Below are 22185 nucleotides of genomic sequence, written 5' to 3'. Positions count from 1 at the left end.
TAAAATTATAACTATATTTTATGTACATATTTAGTTTAAATTATAGTATTTATAGTTTACAGTATCATTTTACATAATACATAAATTTTACTAAACTTAAGAAATTATTTATAGATTAGATATATTTCGTGAAAATAGTTTAATCTATAAAATGGCTGAAGAGGCTTTTAAACAATTTGCTAAAAATAATGATCAATTGATTGTTGGGGACAGAGATTACATGATATTGGATGACATGAAGATAGCATTGGGACCTATGATTACAGGCATTATCGCTGCTTTAGTTGTCATTAATTTTGAATTTATTTCTCATATATATTTAATGTGGAAAAAATAATTTGCAGTAATTATTACAATTTATTCATTGCTAAGAATTATTATCAAATTTATTTAATTTTTAATTTTAATATTAATAATATATTATTATAAGTAAATTTTTTGTTCTAATCTCAAATTATAATATTGATATTATGTTAATTATCCTTTAAAAAATTAATTTAAAACAATTTTATTGCTTTTAGTGTATTTATTAGCATAAAAAATTATAGTTGAATAATATAATTTTTAGATATAATTTATATAAATATTTAATACTAAAAAATAAATTTTTTTAAATATACATTTTTAAAACATTTGATAAGTTTTATGTAAAATAATTTGTTAGACATTTAGTACATTAAAAAACTAAATATATTTGTAAAACAAGTTTATTTAAATAATTTAATTATATTTGTAGAGTTTCTAAGCAACATATTATATAAATGTTTGTATTTGTTCAGTACATACAGTAGTAAAATTAAATTATTCTTAAACATACAAAATACAGTATTAAAAAAATGTTATCAATAAAATATATATTTATATTATTTAAATTAATTTCAACATAAATAGTTGTTTTCAAAACATTTTCTGTAATTTAATTTACAATATAAACAAAATATAATTTATCAATAAATTCTAAAAATTATTTAATTAAGAACTATGTAAAAATATTAAAAACAATTTACTATTTTACAGTATTTTTTATTTATAAATTACTGTATATTTATTAAATATAATTAACCAGTTATATCATTTAGTTTTTTTTAATTAATAATAATTTATTTAGTTATGTCCATTAAAGCTAATTTTGGATGTATGAAGATTGATGTAAATACTTTAAATACATTTGATTTAGTATTAAATCCAATTGGCAACATTACTGTATATACWTCAAATATTGTAAGTTAAAATAATAACATATTAAATAAATTAATAGACTTTAATTATCATATCTATAATTAATAAGTAAATAATAAATCTTTATTAATTAATTTTTAAAATGTAATTGTTAGCTTTATTTGGAAAACAAATTGTTATTATGCGCAACACGATATTTTATTTTACGGGAATTAGTTAGACGATCGCATTATGGGTAAGTTTTTTAAATATATATATATCAAGGTTAAGTAAGGGGGTAGGGGTGTAAGGTCACAATACCCCCCCTAAGATCGAGAATTTGGGATTTTACCACCTCCAGACTATTTGACCAAATTGAAAAAATTGTCGCTTTGTTTTTATATTTTGGGAAAATTTATCTATTTTTCTGGGAATTTATAAGACAACTTATGGGAACTTTTTGGAATTTACATGGGAATTTTCTGTTGACCCCCTAGACCCCCATTCAAGATTTTCAGCCTACCCCCCCCTAAAATCCAAAACCTTGAATAACCCTGATATATATATATATTTAATTATTTATTTTACTTTAAATTTAATATATATATATATATGATCTAGCATAATATTTTACGACATTACCAATAATTTATCAAACAAAGTTAATAATTTAACATCTATCGTAAACTTATTACTAAATAAGGTAAACACTATAATTATATTGATTATGGTTAAAATAATAAACTTATTGTTGTTATTTTTTTAACAATAAATTTATAGATAATTATGATATCATTAGATAGAATTAATTTAAATTATGATATGTTTGAATTTGCGGAAACATTTTCACCGTATATATCGCGAAGTATTGCTATAATTGGCGGTAAATATCCCGTCCAACAAACAAATGATTTGTTGGGATTTTATAGGATTCTTGATTTTAAGGCAATTCAATAAATTATTTGATATATTATTTTATAGTAATTAACATTTTTTTTGAAATAGTTTTGGATATTAATGTTAGTAAGCAGTATACTATCATTAGTGTTTTTATGGATTCAATCATTTATTTATTCATATAGAGTTGTATCTAATAAATCTATATATTTGTAAGTTTATTGATAATATAATATTTAAATATTATTTGTAAACTTATTATTTTTATATTTTAGTTTAGCAAAATCATCAATGCAAAATATATTTTCAAATATATGGTCTGTTAGTAATTCAATATTTTTACTTGGTAAATAAATATTTTAAATATTTTTCATATAATAATAATTTATATTTTTTTAGGTTATTCAATTAAAAATAAATTGTCGTATTATTTATTTATTTTCGGATCATTATATTTAATCAAATTTTTTGCCATTAATTTTATTAGCAATGATATACTATCAACAAATATTCAAACAAAATTTACTACAATTGACTCGTTATATGATTTGAATGAAAAATCATATTTGAAAACAATAATATTTTTACAAACTATTGAAATTAATAGTATACTAGTATGTATAATATATAAATTATAACTGTTGTACTTTAAAAAATATTTTTTATAAAAATTAATTTAGAATAAAGGGACAGAAATTGAAAGAAAAATATTGAACAAAGCTTTAAATGAATATAATAAACATTTTATTGATATTAATTATCCAGAATTTTTTGCCAAAAATATTAAAAATTTATTGTCTTCGATAATCACTGACAAAAAATATGTTTTAATAAGTAATGAATATTTTGCTGATGCATTAAAATATAAATTTAATAAATTAAACGCTCATTTGGCTAATGAACTATATTTTCAACAATGCTATGGAGTTTTAGTTCAAAAAGATTTAACAAATCAAGTATTTGTAAATGATTTAAAAGTTATGTATGTATTACTTTAATATTAGTATAACTATAATTTATTGTACACACAGTATTTAGTATTAATATTTTACATTATTACTAAATTAAAATCACATAAAATATTACTAAATTAAAGATATACTGTAATATTTAAATTATAGATTAGATATATTCCGTGAAAATGGATTAATGGATAAAATGTTTGAAGAAGTTATTAACAAATTTGCTAAAAATAACGATCACTTCACTGTTGAAGACAGATATTACATGATATTGGATGACATGAAGATAGCATTGGGACCTATGATTATAGGCATTATTGTTGCTTTAATTGTCATTAATATTGAGTTTATTTGTTATATATATTTAATATGGAAAACATAATTTACAGTATATATAATAACATTACTAATACATATTATTTATATATAAATATATATTGTTTACAATTTAATTGTTATTATTTTGTATTTGTATTATATTTTTATCAAATATATCAAGTTTTAATTCGTAATAATTTTAAAAAATTTTATTTTAGAAATTTTTTAGAGATTATATTTTAAATCTAAAAATAAAATAATGACTATATTCACTGGCAAGTTATAACAATAATACAAAATTGCCGCAAACTATCATATAAAATATACCAAACATTATTTGCAGCAATAGCTCTAAATAATAGTAAATTTGATGATTTATTTTATCCAAATGTCCGATATGTTTGTAATTATAGTTTTATTGTTGTCATTAGTATCAAAACAGTATTGGATTTATGATAATAGCGGAAAATCTGACGATGAAGTTGTCCTGCAATTAACTGATTGGCAAAAACCTGTCGTTACTATATCTTAATACGTCCGGTGCTTTAGCCCAGATCTTTAATACACTAAATAAATAATTTAAAATATCGTATATTTATTATTTGATGTATTTTTGAAATACTAAAAATTTATAGTATTTTTAATATATATTTATTATTTAATATATTATATATATMAATAATAAAAATATTACAATATTATGAAATAGAAAAAAAACTGTTAAATACCTGTTTTTAACTATTTATTGCCATAATTTTCTAAATTATTTTGCAATTTACGATTAAGAAATTTAATAAAAAATTTGTTGTGAAATTTCGCTAACTTGTCATACAATTGTTGGTAATCGTAATATTCAATAACCAAATTGCAATCAATAGTCCAATTTATACGATTAGACAATATTTGGCGTACAGTGGGTCGCTTTGATTGATCATATTGTACCATATGTTCATATAATTGTTTTAATTCAATAAATTTATTACTAAATTGTTTATCACTGTATCTTGCGTCACATTTAGAGCTAATTTAAAGATTTAAAAAAAAAGTTAATAAATTAACAAAAATATAATTGATGAATTTTATAAAAATTAAATTAAATTTAAACAAACATTTTCTATTATATAAACTCTAGAAATATAAATATAATATTTCTGCAAATAACAATATTTACTAACAAATCTAAAAATTTTAATCAAATATTTATTTAATAAAACATATTTTATGAATAAAATTTATGTAAACTTTTGAATTAAACTATTTGTAAAAATGTTTGAAATTAAGTGATAAATTAAAAAAAAGTTTTTCAGTTGTTTAAGGATTAATACTATTTTTTAAATAATAGTCATTAGTTTATAAGCATTTTCAGAGTTTAAGCCATCAATTGATTAAATTGCATACTCGCTAACAATCATAATGTCAAACAGTTCATCAACAATAATAGCCATACTGTAGATATCAGCACTGGTATTATAATGGCCAACCAATATTTCTGGTGCACTATACATAGTGGTGCCGACATTCAAACTATGACAGCTGTCGCTGCTGTGATCAATAGCCGAACCAAAATCGGCTAACTTGACAAAGTGTCCCCCATTTGCCACCAATTTTATGAGAAAATTTTCCGGTTTAATGTCCCGATGTATTATACTGGGTGTCTGTCGGTGTATATAATTAATACAGTCTAGCATTTCAACCAACAATTCAATTGATATAAACATTTCAATGATATTCATTGGTTTAGATTTGTTTTGTCGATCAAACACTTCCCGTTTGGCATTCATTATACCTCTCAAAGTATAGTCGCATAATTCAGTTTGAATATAGTATGTGTCGACTTCAAGCCAACTGTCCATATAATTGACAACAAATTCCGACTTTAATGATAACAGATAATTGCTTTCCAGTTTGCATTTGTCTAACCATTTATCCATAGAGTTATCTTTAAAAACATTCATAAAACAAAATTATTTCAATTACTGTTAATAATAATTTTAATAAATGACTATATGTACTATACTTTTACTACGTTAATGATTATTATACTATTTTATTTACAGTATAAACTATTAATACAAAAAAAATCTCTCTCTCTCTCTCTCTCTCTCTCTCTCTCTGATGACCAACATATAACCTAACTGTCAAATAGTCGACTACTCTTTTTAAATCAAACATTAAATTAATAAAATTCAATCAATTATTTAATAAATAGCAAACCTTTAAACTTTATAATTTTTAATGCATACAATTGTCTATCCTGACGACACAACACGCTTTTAACATTACCAAAACCACCCTGGCCTATTGTTTTAATATCCACAAAATTGAACCAGTATCTATAGGCGTTTTTATTATTATTAATATTATCAATTATCTTTATAATATCTAAACAAAATAAATATAATAATTAATATAAATATTGATAATACATATAAATAATGTACCTTTATCATTTACTGATTTTGGTTTTGATTTTAGTTTTATTTTCTTATGTTTTTTCATAGCAAGTCTTAGACATTTTAGTTTAGTTTGCCGTTTATGTCTATTAGTTTTGTTATTACATTTATCACATTTTACATTTTTAATTTGAATTATTGTATCACTAATGTGACTTTCATTATCACAATCATCGATATTATTTTGCTTTTTTCCATCCCGTTTATGATATATCCAGATAGCAATGATTAGTATACAAATTGGTATTATTGAAAACAATGTGAACCATATATTTGAACCAGGAATTTTATCTGAAATTTTACTATTAAAATTAACATATACAGTATATATATATCATATACAGTATATATATATACAGCATATATACAGCATATATACAGCATATATACAGCATATATACAGCATATATACAGCATATATACAGCATATATATACGGTATATACGGTATATATTAATATCAAAATTATTATAATCGTAATAATAATTGTATAAAATATACTAATATAACCTATTGATACATAAAATTTATCGACATTGGATACACCACTAACTCGTCCCCATTTGTCATATGCTTTGAAAGCCACGTAATAATAACCGGACGACAGATTTGTTATATCTATTGAAACTTTCTCTTTATTACCGTAAGTGTCAGTTATGTTCTCATCTATAGTTGTATTGATATTATATGTAAAACCAAATATATTATTAAAATCATTTCTAATGGATGTCAATAAACCCTCGTTACAACGATTGTTAGTATTTTGATTAAACAATTTTATCGTATAGTTATTAACTTTTCCACCCGTCATATCACCTCCCGGTGCCGTCCACTCAATCGTAATATTATTCTTATTAATTGTTTTAACTCTCATATCCTTTACATTATTAGGCGGATAGTCTCTGGTATTAAAGTTTTCGGTGACAAATATGACTCCACAGTCAACTATACGCTCGATCTTTGTGTTCATTAGATCTGACTGTCCATTGACTTTAGATCCACAACACTTACTATTATTTAATGTATTACCAAAATTGTAGACAACATTCAGTGATTTTGAATTTGTCACAATAGCCATTAATGTGTAAAATCCAGTGTTGCCACCATTCATGATATACGAGCTATAAATGCCGTCACCAGCTGTCAAATCTGGATCACCCTTACCGTCATCGAAGCCTTTTCTCGAATGGATTAATCCATTTTCGTCAACACCCATAAATAAGACGTTAACATCGGTGACCAGCTTTGTATAGCCCACATGAAGTCTCACAAATGCTTTAATTAGTGAATCATTTAGCGGGTTGTGTTCGGCCACCGTATTGGTCCAACACTCGGCCACAATGGCCTTCCGATCAAAAGGTCGGGCGACAAACTCGGCAAATGCCATAATAGTTGTAGTTTTGGACGGTTGGGCATCGATTGAGGCGTTCATATGCCAGGTGCCAACCATTGTATTATTTACTGTGTAATTAAAATACATAAGATTTTCACTGACTTTAGTTGTCTCTGACTCTGACATAAATAGTTGATAATTTGGATCAAATAGTGAAACAGTTTTTGTTATATTATTTTCTCTGCTGATGATAAAAACACGGATCTCTTTATCGACTAATGATTTATCAATTTTAAAGGAGAAATCAATAGTATTTTCGTAATCTTCATAAATTTCTTCTTTGATCATATGATACATATATGTATGACTTTTCATTGCTTTCATAATCTGTTTTGGTGTCCAAATTGATTCGCTTCTGTCCCGCCGTATGTATACCACTTCACCGCCGGTAATGTCCACTACTATCTTGAATTGATGGGAAGCATCGACCCGACCGTCGCGCCAATCGTTTACTTGAAAAACAATTATTTTTACTTTAATATTCAATTCTCTTAATTGTTTTGCTTTCTCTTCAATCAATGTGCTATTATTATCGTGAAACACACTCTGGCCGTCGGTTATTATTACATAAATACCCGACTCGTTATTTTCAAGTCTATATTGAAACTCTTCAATACCGTAGTCTAATAGACAGTTCAAACTAATATCAACTGAGCGATCGGTAGCGTCTGATAAATCTATTTTAAAATCTTCGTTAATCTCTATAACATGTGTCCAATCGGTCTTATTTATAATACTAGTATCGCAATCATTGTCTAATGAGTAATTTTTATGATAATAAGCCAATTTGACCATGCTAAATGGAAAATTAATATAAAATTTATCCAGTGCCAATTCTATCCACACTTGGTGTGAATCCAATCGCATTTTATATGTAAATGGTATTATTATTAATGTTTGCATTACTGTTTGATTGTCGATAATAATTATAGGATTAATGCAGTTATTATGTTTATTTACATTTTGGATACTAATAAATGAACAAAAATTTAATTAATAATTATTTTAATTGAGTAATTTAAAGTAAATAAATTATATAWGCAACTTTCATTTAAAGTTTTCAAAATATAGTAATATAGAAAATTAATTAATTAAAAATAAATATTGATAATAATCTGTTTATAATTATCTGTTTATAATACAAATAATTATATGATTTTTTTACTATACAATACTAAAAATAATTCTCATTTTAAAATTTATAGTGTTTCATAAAAATTGTTTATAAGAACTATTAATATATTAATTTAAATTATTTACAAATATATATATATAGTGTTACCTTGATTCATTATTATTATTATTATTATTATTACTTTCATTGATAATTTGTTGTATGCTTTTTCCATTACATAATATTGATTGCTTAGTTGGTTTATCAGACTTATTATCTATGGTTCCCACAATAGTATAATTGTCTCCATAGAGATCATCATCGGGAAAGGTATCATTACTGAACACACCGTACTTATATCGGATCCATTCAGTAAAGACCAGTTCTGCGCACTCGTTATCCGCACAGTTAGCTAACGGCTCAGTGATTACAATAGATAGTGAAGGTTTGCCACAGACATCGTATGAAAGCGAATAAATCTGTTTATTATCTAAACGTTTATCTATTAAAATATATATAATTTTATACTATTTTTAAATTGTTTTATTAAGATGTAATAAAATTTTTATTAATATAATAAAAAAACTTGAAAATATATTGTCTGTAATTAATAATAGTACTTTACTAAATTTGAGCTAATTGCTGTATTATCAAAAATTTATAAATAATTATATAAAATAAAAATATAATATATTATATTATTGTAAAATAAAATATTTTTACCATTTATTTTTAYAATAATAATATCCATATCACTCATATAATATGGTAATTGAAATTCCTGTTCTGAAATTGGATAAAGTGTTATATTGGGATATTGTTGTCCAATACGTTCACAAAATAATCTAGCTACATTGTTAATCAATTTCTAATAAAAAAAACATAGTTCACATATAAATATATTTTAATAATTATTAAATAATAATAATCAGTATTATTGTTATTGTTTAATAACTTACAGTAAAATTATGTCCAATCGTATCAATGTCAATTTCTGGATCTATAGCCACACGTATATTATTATTAATATTATTAGTAGTATTATCATTGAACACTGATATAGTAGGTTTTATGATAAATAACAAAATTATAATTAGCTTGTTAATCATTGAATATAATTTAAACATTTTTAAAAAAAATATTTATATCAAAATATTGACACTTAATACAAATAACATTATTTAAAAAAGCAATATTAAACTTGAAGTAAATATAAACATAAAATTATTAAATTAAAATATAATTATTTATCAAATATTTTCTTTAAATAGTTTAATTGATAAAATAAAAATACAATAATTGTAATTATTTTTTTTATATATATTACTAATCGTAATATCTATAGTAGTAATTATTTTTATTAATTTATAACATTTTTATTGTAAATAAATAATACTGAATATTATTATGTGATATTACTAATAAAAATGTAATATTTTAAGAGTTATTTTTATAAATATTTAAAATTTATTTATATTTTGATAGAAAATTTGTTTACTGACATTATATTAAGTATTATTATATATTTTACTAGTTTGTCCCGCGCAACATGTATAGCTGTGCAATTCTTTTACTAATTTAAAATTATTCCTCATTAGTAATTTGAATGGCTGCCTAATTTTTTATACATCACAATACTTAACCTAATGTAACAAAATACTGTACCAATACACATTAATTCGTCTAAACTCTTTTTTTTAGAAATTTTAGATTTTTAAATATATTTAAATAATTTTAATAAAAATTGAAAATTTTATCATTGTTGAGAAAAATTTTTGCATTTGAAAAAATTTTACAAAAAGTTAKCACAGGTAGCTAACCTCCCGGTGCCCTGTGAGTCATAAAATATATCAAAATGTAATTGCACAGSACCTGCCTACCTATCCCTAAAACCTACCTGAGCTCAATAAACATTTAAAATTTCCCATACAAATAACATTGCTTTAAATTAAAATTAAAAATATAACAATACATTTTTACWTTTGAATTAAAATATGGTTGTTGATGAAATGTGCACGCATACAGACAAAACTATTATCTTAAAGTGTTATCTTGATTAGTAAGTAATAAAGATATGGGTAAAATTTATTTATATTATTTAATTATACTCATAAAGTATATCTATTGCTATGTAGTAAATAGATAGTAAAATAGATTTGATATTAATGTTAATTATTTATAGAATTGTTATACATTAGTCTTATTATAGTTTTATTTAACTTAAGTTATAATTATTATATTAATAGTATTATTTTTATATTGCTATGATTCATAATTATTTAAAACTTATGTTATTTTAAAGGTTTTCAATTATTTTCTTTTAATTTATAACAAATTAACTTATTTTACATTCAATTATTTTAATAATTAGTTAAAACTAAACATTTACTGTGTGAATACATATTTTCTATTTAACTTAACTATAATAAATTTGGTTTAAGTTGTACTATAAAATAATACACTTAAAACTTATAACCTGTTATTAAAAATAATTATAGAAAATTATAAATTAAATATTTAGTTTTCTTTATTTCTGTGATAGTGTATTAACTTATTGGAAATATCAATAAATTATAGGAAGTGACATATAATTATTGTTACACACAAATAGTCACTTACAATACAAAACAGGTCTAAAATTATTAGCTATTTTACCAAGATCAACTTACCAATGATTACTAAATTAGTATTTTTAAAGTAATATATTTTTAATTTTATTAAAACATATTTATTAATATTATAAATAAAAGATAAATAATATAGCGATTATATTAATCAAAATCTGATTATACTTTTATAATACAAAAAAATATTGATTTATTTTGAGTCAGTATTAATTAMACAGTATATTAATAATATTAATTTTATTCTTATCAATAACAATATTTATTTAGAAAAAATTAATTTTTATATCATTTACATTAATAATATTTATTTTACTACTTTTACTGTATTAAAATATATTGTAAACTTAATTTTTCTATTAATAAATATTAATTTGTTAGTTTCAAAATAAATATATGTTAATTATTAATAATATTAATTTAATATATACTGTATAGTATTATTACTTATTTATACTGAGACAGTATGTATTTATTATGTATTTTATTATTATTACTTATTATGTATTTTCAATTTCTTTTATAATAACTAATGTATTTAGTTTAGTAATAATTATTATAAAATCAAAACTAACTAACAATAACTAACAATAGTTATTACATGGATAATATACATTGGTTTTTTAAGTCATTTAATTTTATTAATTATACTGACAATGTTTTATATAGTTGTCAAACTAAACATAATTATCAACAAAATTATACTTTAATTATTTGGTTACATGACGTATATTAATATTTTTTAATTATTTTATAGTATTAATTTTATAAAAAAAACATTATATATTAACATTTTAATAATTATTTACAGAATCAGCCATGTAATTTTGGTATGTTTCGTGATTTTATCAAGCATTTAATGTGTAAATTAGGATTAAAAATTATTTTGAAAAGTCGTCGAAAGTTTTTATTCATTTTAAAAGTATTTTTTTAATAAATCATTTAATAAAATATATGTTAAATATTATTATTGAAATTTAGGAAAATGAAATCAGTGTTATTGGGGATCCATTAGTCAGTTATATGTCAAACATTACCAATCAATTGGTTTATCGCAGAAAATATTTTATTGAATTGTTGACCACAAGAGTAGCGTTTAAAGAGTCRCAATATTTTGCATTTATTCGTGTCTTTGATATTCAGGTTAATTAAGTTATTATGTATTTATAATATAATATAAATAATATTTAATTTTATAGACCTGGCTGTATATAATTTTATCGATTATATTATATTCATTGTTATTTTATTCAATATATCATAAAAGATATAAATTATGCGAAATTATTACACTAATCTATATTAACCTTATCTCACAACCATCAAAACAATTGAATAATTTAGTAACAAAAGTTAACCATCAATTTAGACATAACATAATGTATGGCTTATTAATTGTATGGCTATTATGCGCCAGTCTTATCGGTCGACTGTTTCCACAGGAACTGATGAGTACATACTCGACCCGACAGTCGGTACCATTTGTCAACTCATTAGAGGAACTGTACGCCAAATCAGATGTCATGATCGGTGGTATTGAAAGTCTAATTACACTGAAATATTTTCAGCCACATAATTACCAACTCATCAAATCTAGATTAATACACAATCATTATACGATTTATAAAAATATGTCGGATATAAATTTGTTGAATTATGGTAGTAGTGAAATGTCTCAGATTTATAGAGGTATAAGACAAACAAAGTTGGTCATGCTATTGGAAACTGATATAACCAAAATGTACAAGGCACTATTTGGTGAAAGCATCATGGTGACTGGACGTAAAAAATATTATTTAAACTATTCTACATTTACTGTTCATAGAAACAATAGCTATGGCAATAAAATATTATCCATGTATGTATAAAATATTTTATTATTAATTTTTTACAAATAATTATAAAAATAATTCATTTACTAATTTTTAACTAATAGTTAAGTGTAATAAATTTAATTACAACATTTTCTAGTAATTTCATACAGTAATAGAAAAACAAAACTATTTTTTTAATTTTTTATTTTTTTATATGTAGTCTTAAAACATTTATCGAAATTGGTTTATATGAACACTACGCCTATATATGGGATACAATGATATCATTTTATGGAAACATATTAATGAATACAACTCGACCCATACGTTCAAAACAATTGACATATTATGCAATTGACCAGTATGATTTTTTACATGAATCACTTTGCATTATAATATTGGGTCAAACTATTGGTACATTCATATTATTATTTGAATTAATACACAATTATTATAAATGTAAACAATTTTCTAATAATATTCAAACCAGCAAAAGAAGAAAAACAAAATTAATTTTATTGTAAATCGTTATAAAAAATTTTACATAAATTGTAACAATTAACTAATGTAAATATAATAGAAGTTTTAAAAATATATTATTTGTTAGCAATCTATTACTTCATAAAAACAATATTTTTTATTTAAAGTTTTTTATTTTTAAAAATTTGGTTAAATATTTTAGTACAAACTGTTTAATAAAAATATTAATATATTCTTAATTTTTTGAATACTCAATCAAAAAAATTTTGTTAAAATTAATTATATAAGTAAAATAAAATTATATTAATTACCATAATTATATTTTTAAAGGCTATTTGTTATCTTGGTGTTTTTAAGTGCCAATAAAATTAAACTTTTTTTTAGAATAATCACTTCATATTTTTATTATCAGAATATATATGAATTTTAGTGAATTAAATTAATAAAAATTAAGATAAAATAATGTCTATTATTTTTTTTTAATAAAAATCAATATTTTCATATAAAATAAATTTATAGAGTATATATATTATAGTATTATTGTTAATAAACATAAATTTTTATATATTTAAAATTTAATTAATTTTTTCCATTATTAGCATTGCTAATATTGATATTAATATTAATATAGAAGTACTGTACGTATATTGAGGTAAAAATTACTAAATTTTTATATTTATGCATAATAGTTATTATGTTTTTATATATTATTACATTTTTATGTAAATATTTATACTATATATTAGTATTTTGTAAATATTGTATATATTTCAAAGATTTCATTTATTTTCTTTATGTTTTAATAATTATATAAAATAAAATCTATTTAAAATAAAATAGTTTTTATATTAGCGCTAATATGTATTGGTTTGATAAATTGTTTAATATTCGTTATTATAATGAAAGTGTATTATATAATTGTGAAACTAATCGTAGTTATCAACAAAATTATACTCTATTTATTTGGATACATGAAGTATAACATTTTTTAAAATTAAATTTTTAGATTTTAATTATTTGAATAATTTGTTTATCAGAATCAGCCATGTTATTTTGGTATGCTTCGTGATTTTATTAAAYATTTAATGTGTAAATTGGGATTTAATATTATGATGAAAAGTCGCCGCAAGTTTTTATTTGAYATAAAAGTATTTTAATAATACWGTACATATATTAACAATAATTAATTATAATTATAAACTTACTGTAAAATATACTGTAATTATATTTAGGAAAATGAAATCAGTGTTATTGGCGATCCGTTAGAAAAATGTATGTCAAATATTACTAATCAATTGGTTTATAGCAAAAAATATTTTATTGAATTGTTGACAACAAAAATACCGCTTAAAGATTTACAATATTTTGCATTTATTCGTGTCTTTGATATTCAGGTTTATTAAAATAATTACATATTTAATAATTTTAAAATTAACTGGTAATTATATATTGTTTTTATAGACCTGGCTGTATATAATTTTATCGATTACATTATATTCATTGTTATTTTATACAATAAGTCCTAAAAAATATAAATTATGCGAAATAATTACACTAATCTATGTTAATCTTATTTCACAATCATCTAAAAAAATGAATAGTTTAGTAACACTAGTAAACCATAAATTTAGACATAACATAATGTATGGCTTATTAATTGTATGGCTATTGTGCGCCAGTTTTATCGGTCGGCTGTTTCCACAGGAATTGATGAGTACATACTCGACCAGACAGTCGGTACCATTTGTTAACACATTAGAGGAACTGTACGCCAAACCAGATGTCATGATCGGTGGTATTGAAAGTCCGATTATATTGAGTAACTTTGAACCAAACAATTACGAATCAATCAAATCTAGATTAATACACAAACAGTTTATAAATGATACAAATATTTCTGACATGAATCTAGTATACAGTTATCAAATAATAGACATTATAACGAATATTGTTTATAAAAAGTTGGTAATGCTAGTCGACACTGATATGGCTAATTTGTATAAATCGTTTTTCAGTGAAAGTTTCCTGGTAACCGGTCAACAAAAATATTATCAAGGCTATTCTACATTTAAAGTTCATAAAAACAATACTCATGGAAAACATCTATTATCAATGTATGTATGATATAATGTAGTAGTTTTCAGTTAAAAAAACATTGATTATTATTTGACGTATTTATTAATATATTAATTAAATAAAATGAACATATTTATTAGATTTTTTTATTTAATTACAAAAAATATTACTTTTACGATATATATATATAATGAAATAAATATTTTTTGTGATAATTATAATTATAGTYTGCAAACATTTGTTGAAATTGGTTTATATGAACACTACACTTATATATGGGATACAGTGATTGCCTCCTATGGAAACATGTTTATAAATACAACCCGATTCACCCATTATAAACATTTGGACTATTATCCAATTGACCAGTATGATTTTACACGGGAATCATTATGTATTATAATATTGGGTCAAACTATTGGTGCATTAATAGTATTAATTGAATTTATACTAAATTATTATAAATGTAAATAATTTTCTAAAAATATTCAAACAAGAAAAAGAAGAAAAACTTAACTAATATWATTGYAAATATTAATTGTTATTTAWTATCGATTATAATACTATATATAAGTTACATATAACAAAAKATTAAATKCATTTTTAGTAAAACATTTWGCRGCATAAAACTAAAATAAATTATAATTTAAGTAATTTGTATATTTTATTCTGAATTTATCAKAAAACATTTGATTAAATTATTTAATAGTTATAAAATTTAAATATAATAACAATACTTATTTTGATAATACTGTAGTTAGTTAATACCTWTACAATGTACATATTAATAATTGCAAATTTTGTTTATRAAAWGTTTTGTTARTTTMTACTATACATAATATGTATTACACATTATAATGTTATTCATAAACTGTATTATAATAAAGCAAACAAAAAAACTAAATTAATATTATTGTAAATATTAATTTTATTTAATATTGATTATACAGYAGTACTATACATATGTTTATTCTAAAAGATTTAGTGCATTTTTAGTACAACAAATTGTTACATAAAAAYTACTAAATTACAATTTTTTTAWTTTTTWAAAAAAATTCTGGTTAGTAATCGCCCACATAATACCCCWTATCTTAACCCTGATACTTTAATTAATTAAGTWSGCTATTAATGTATAATTWGTTTATAGTTAAAATACAAGTAACTCTTATACATAAAAACAGCAAATGTTATCAAAACATTGTTTGCTTTATCGGCCAAATGAGTTGCAAAWATATTCCGATACTATTGWCKATAATCGTACTATTGTTGTGATGCCAATGCATGAACCGCCATATATTTCATATAAGTTAATTCATTTTTATTGTAATAATAATTAAATCATTTACTAAATAATTAAAAAATATTTTTATTAATTATTTTATTAGTAATTACTACAACAACAACACTAGTGCTGAGATATGTGGACTTCTATTGACTTTAATTATTGAAATTGCAAAATCAAGTCATTCATAGTATGTTAAGTTATATAAAATTTATTACATAATAATTATAAGTTAAATTTTTTTTATTTAGTGTAATATTYAAGAAAGTACCTASTGACYTAATAGAGTTRATTGAAYTGTTAAAAACAAATGTTAACATTACATTAATACCAATATTAGCTAGCACATATGAGCAATATGCCGAAAATCTTGGTTTCATAAATGTACCAGTTACTTTATCAGTATGTATCGATTTTCTAGAGATGGGCACCTTTATGTCAGCTATCATACCTGGCCAGAAATGTCACTTTAGTTTATTGAAATCATTTAGTATCGGCGTATGGATACTAATGATAACATTGCTTATAGTTCTACCGGTGCTATCAATTGTCAATTGGAGGCAAAATTTTCGACAATATAGCAAATATTTTTATAACTACATAATCCTATGTATAGCCAACTCATCGATAYAACAATTTATAAGACAATCTCCTCGTAAAGTAGTTGTCATCTTTTGGATGACACTAATACTGTTTATTTCCATAATATTTTCGGCAAATTTTTTAGAGCATATGATCAGACCGGTTAAACCGATACTATTGAACACATTGGATGATCTAATAGCATATAAACATCATATTAAGGTACGAAATGATAGTTCAATCTTAACWTATGTAAACACAGAAAATACATCTAAAACTGATGTCATTAAACAGCGATTGAAATTATTTTTCTACTTATTTAAACCGGAAATTAGACAACAAGTAATTAACGGTTTAATGAACAGATCGGTGSCATTGGTGTCACCGAAATTGTTTCTTAAGTTTTTCTTAATTGATATTTCAAAATTCAACGAAAATTTAATTGAATTAATGCATATATCACGTAATGCTGAAACCACTGAACCCTCCTTTTTGATGATTAATCAATACTCAGACAAATGGCTTATAAATTCAGTTAATAATATGTTAGTACTGTATTATATTGTAACTATATATATATAATAACTCAGTTATATAGTATTAAATAAATATTATAGTATATTAAATTTATTAATTATTTTAAAAATATTTAATATTTAGTATAATCAGATCACGTGAATACGGCATTTATAGCAAATGGATTGCAAACATATTAATGTCTTATAGAAATATTATCCATACAATCAATATYCATGAAATAKCCATTCATGAGAAGTCTATTAGCGATTATCAAGTAATTAAAGTTGAATATATTATAGACTTGTTATATATCCTAATAATTGGTATATTTGTATCAATAATATTATTGTTAATTRAGATTTTAATTTTGTATAGAGTATATCGTGSTATATTTAATTTACTAAAATTATTTTTGTAAATAATTTTTTTAATTGTAAACTCTATACTAATTATTATTAAAATATTATAGATTATTAAAACTTTTAACATTAATAATAAATATTTTTTAAATTATTTTTCAATATTATTTTATATTAACAATTTAATAAAAATATCAATAAAGTGTAATTAAATATATCAATTGTCATTGTATTACATTGTAGACAAATTGATATGCTATTACAATTATCAATATTTCTTTTTACATAAAATTATTTTAATAATTAATWATAAATAAAATTAATATTAAAATTTTGCTCACAAATAATCTAACAAAAATTATTATTTAAAAATTATTAATTATARAAAAATTTACGGAAAATATTTTGTTATCAATATTTTTATTATTAATTTTATGATAAGTTTACARTAAATACAAATGATTTTTATAAATAAAATTATTTAAGTTTATTACCAGTATTATAGTAAATGTTATAAATATAAATAAATTGTTTACCATATAATTTGAACAGTATATAACGGTATATAAATTTATATATWTAATTTCAAAATTTAGAATAAAAAGCTWTATATCGACAATAAAAATAATTGCGATGATATAAATATACTAATTTTATACGATATATACCATATAAAAATATTATTTCAATTAATAATGATATTAATGAAAACAATATACCAGTCAATAACATATATAATAAACCTAAAGTGTATTTAACTTCCATAACACGATAATCATTAATAACTTTATCATTAGTGATTATATCATTTACTGTGATGGCCTGGATCATTTTTCTGTTATACATCAATATATCGTTTATCCATTTGCTAAATAAACCAAATTCATGTGTTCTAATTAATCTAAAATAWAAAAAATTAATAAAACAAAATCATTTTACWTTAATCTTAAAATTTAAATTAATTTTAAACATATWAAAATATAAATTATATAATGAATGACWAMAAATCATGTATTAAACWTTATATACTTGACTAACATTGTATTAAGTGATTGTATAATCCATTTATTGGATTTATGATTGATTGTCAAGAAAAATGGTTCCATTGATTCACTTTTACGTGAAATATGCATCAAATTAATCAACTTTTCATTATCTTTTGATATATGAATCAAATAAAACTCGAGAAACAATTTCGGTAACACTAATGCCATCGAACCGTTGACTAAACCTTTAATCAACTCTTTAGTAAACATCGGATCAAATAAATAGAAATATTTTTTCAATTTAAGAACTATCTTTAATAATATGATGTTTATGTACTATTAGTAGAGATGAATAAATTTCACTGTTTAAATATCGGTTGTTATACTATGGGATCCCCATATCTATAGCTATTGAAATAATATATAAATAATGACAATACTACTTTGTTAATTATAATTATTTAATAATAATCAGTTTTCTAAAATTTTAATAATCATTTTATTATATATATAAGAATTTAAGATAATTAAATAAATTAATTTTTACTTTAATTAATAATAAAAATATTAATACTAATAATTAATTATTACTTGTAAAACCAATGTATTGTTACATAATAAGATATATCCAGAAAACAAAATTACATGTCTCATAGATATGAAACTTTCTAGAAATTTCTCTATTATTTTATAAATTTCTCTTTTTTTGCCAACACTAACTATTAGCTCATCCAATGTATCCAACTCTATGTCTTGTATGGGTCGCACCATATTTTCTAATAGATTTGCCGAAAATATTATTGAAATAAACAGTATTAGTATCATCCAAAAGATGACAACTACTTTACGAGGAGATTGTCGTATAAATTGTTGTATCGATGAGTTGCCTATACATAGGATTATATAATTATACAAATATTCGCCGTACTGTCGATAACTTTGCCGACATGTCGTGATTGATAGYATCGGTAGAAATATCAATAATGTTATCATTAGTATCCATATGTCCAAACTAAATGAGCGCAWAAARCTAAAGTAACAATYGTGGCCAGGGATGATAGATGCCATAAAGCTACCCATCTCTAGAAAGTCTACGCTCACCGATAAATTATGATCAAATTTCAWTGAATTAAATAACTTTTTATAAACCAAATATGTRCTGGCTGTTACTGGCCATAAAGTAATGTCAACATTATTTTTCAATAATTTCCATAAATCACTGAATGTATTGGGCAAATGTTCAAATATTAAACTGTAGATAAAATTATAATAGTATTAATACTATAATATTAATAGTTTTGTAATGAATRTAAAAAATTATWAAAGAAATTATTACTATATGTGATAAAAAATTWATTATTTTACAMCAAAATTTAACWTACTATGATTGACTGAATTTAGCCATTTCTATAATTAATGTCACTAATGGTCCGCATAACTCACGCCTAGTTTTGTCTAACGTTTSTCTAAAAATAAATACAAATGAAAAATAAWTTTCTAAATTACAAAATAAAGSAAWCAAGTATTATATAATATATAAAAAATAAATATAATATATATGACATATTTATATAATACTGTTTATATATATCTAGTATATATAATACTATTATAATTGATTGTATTTTACATACGTGTTTATAATATTAATATATGGTGGTTCATGCAGTGGTTGTACAACAAAAGTACGATTATCAACAATAGTATCGGAAAATTTTAATAAAACATTTGATTGATAGRGAATACAATGACTTTTATACATTTTATAATTATTTTTTATTAATTACTTTGATGGGACAAACTTTAAAACTATGTATTTTAATTTAGATTTTATTATACTCTGTTTCATAGAATATTTTTTTAAAAAAATAATTTTGTTTAGTTATTAAAAATAAATATATTTTTTAATTAATTATAACCGTAATATACATTATACTCATTCTAAAAACTACAGTACTGTAAATTCATGTCTGTATTAACAGGTAATATAAAATGCTATAAACTTTATTTKTATAAATATTTTTTAATTAAAATTATAATAAAATATTATTAGTGTTTAAATATTTATTTAAGCAGTATAAATGAAATAACATCGATWTTTATATACATCTACTAAAAGAACCCAATATTTCATATGATTTTATTAAATATTTATTAAAATATGTAATATTTAGTACAAATCAATAAAAAAAATATTATAAGTAAATTCTGATTTAATATKMATACATAACATTAATATGCAAATCTATAGAATAAATATTATTGTTTACTATTTATTATATTTTGTGATATATTTTGTTATATTAAGTTAAATTAAATAYATWGATTAGATTACGTATGGTATRTCAAAAAATAATAGTTACATTAAAACCTATACAATYTTTTCACAAAAATAATATAAAGTATACAGTATTGTCAAATAAAATAGTTTTATTGAATTTAGAAAGTTTTTGTTACAACTAAAATAAAGATATTTATATCTGATTTTTTATTGACTATTTATAAAATATAGTTAATAAATAATAACATTTTGCATAATTAATCTTGAATAATTATATTTATTTAATATATTTAATTTCAAAATTTAGAATAAAAAGCTTYATATCGATAATAAAAATAATTTTTATGATATAAATATACTAATTTTGTACGATATATAGCATATGAAAATATGATTTCAAGTAATAATGTTATAAATGACAACAATATATCAGTCAATAATATATACAATATGCCTAAAGTGTATTTAACTTCCACAACACGATAATCAATAATAATTTTATTATTAGAGATAATATCCTCTACTGTGATGGCCTGGATCATTTTTCTGTTATACATCAATATATCGTTTATCCATTTGCTAAATAAACCAAATTCACGTGTTCTAATTAATCTAAAAAAATTAATTTAGTAAAATTAATAATTAATATAACAAAATTATTTTACTTTAATCTTAAAATTTATATAAATTTTGAACATATAAAATATAAATTATTTAAATTATATATTGAATCATTTGAATGAAGTATTAAACATGTATTATATACTTGACTAACATTGTATTAAGTGATTGTATAATCCATTTATTGGATTTATGATTGATTGTCAAGAAAAATGGTTCCATTGATTCACTATTACGTGAAATATGCATCAAATTAATCAACTTTT

At 21.5% G+C, this 22185-nt stretch overlaps 1 protein-coding gene across 1 annotated transcript; it reads right to left on the bottom strand.

Annotated features, from left to right (window-relative positions):
• Positions 1-4720: 4720 nt before the first annotated feature.
• LOC128962337 (cyclin-dependent kinase 2-like) lies at positions 4721-5600 on the bottom strand. Its single transcript, XM_054308712.1, has 2 exons — positions 5550-5600; positions 4721-5274 (listed from the first exon to the last, which is right to left on the bottom strand). Exon 2 carries the CDS (start codon positions 5264-5266, stop codon positions 4721-4723), a length of 546 nt encoding a protein of 181 aa, XP_054164687.1. The 5' UTR covers positions 5267-5274; positions 5550-5600.
• Between the last annotated feature and the right edge of the window lie 16585 nt (positions 5601-22185).

Source organism: Oppia nitens, unplaced genomic scaffold (genome assembly GCF_028296485.1).
Source record: "Oppia nitens isolate AA-2021 unplaced genomic scaffold, nextdenovo-longstitch-racon4-pilon3 scaffold6_pilon_pilon_pilon, whole genome shotgun sequence".
NCBI classification, from domain to species: Eukaryota; Metazoa; Arthropoda; class Arachnida; order Sarcoptiformes; family Oppiidae; genus Oppia; species Oppia nitens.
This window is presented reverse-complemented; position numbering and strand designations above follow the sequence as displayed.

Excerpts from the sequence above, each read along its gene's own strand:
- LOC128962337 (XM_054308712.1), bottom strand. The coding sequence starts at position 5,266 with ATGGATAAATGGTTAGACAAATGCAAACTGGAAAGCAATTATCTGTTA.